The 299-nt window shown below is 66.6% G+C and overlaps 1 protein-coding gene across 1 annotated transcript in view; it reads left to right on the top strand.

Moving 5' to 3' along the window:
- The window catches only part of AGXT (alanine-glyoxylate aminotransferase), a gene marked incomplete at its 5' end in the record, with an annotated part of 3,383 nt that overhangs the window by 483 nt on the left and 2,601 nt on the right, over positions 1 to 299 (top strand). The window contains 2 exon segments of the mRNA XM_009583947.1: positions 68 to 132; positions 211 to 295. Coding sequence (XP_009582242.1) covers positions 68 to 132; positions 211 to 295 — 150 coding nt within the window.

The following is a 299-nucleotide window of genomic DNA, read 5'->3' as shown; positions in this document are numbered from 1 at the left end:
GAGCAGGTGGCTGCCCAGTGGGAGGCATGCCCAAACCTCACTCTCCCTCTGCCCAAATCCCTCCCAGGAGCCAATGTCCATGAGCTGTTGAAGCCCCCGGGCGAGTACTTTGCTCCATGGGACATCGAGGAGGTGAGTGCCAGCCACGGTGTGGGGTGGCGGGCACGAGCTGGCCGCGGGGGCGGTCACCTTCCCCTCTGTTTCATGCAGGGCCTGGCGCAGCACAAGCCCTCGGTGCTCTTCATTACCCATGGCGAGTCCTCCACGGGCGTGCTGCCGACGCTGGTGGGGGTGGGCGG

Source organism: Fulmarus glacialis, unplaced genomic scaffold (genome assembly GCF_000690835.1).
Source record: "Fulmarus glacialis isolate BGI_N327 unplaced genomic scaffold, ASM69083v1 scaffold24880, whole genome shotgun sequence".
Taxonomy (NCBI): Eukaryota; Metazoa; Chordata; class Aves; order Procellariiformes; family Procellariidae; genus Fulmarus; species Fulmarus glacialis.
This window is presented reverse-complemented; position numbering and strand designations above follow the sequence as displayed.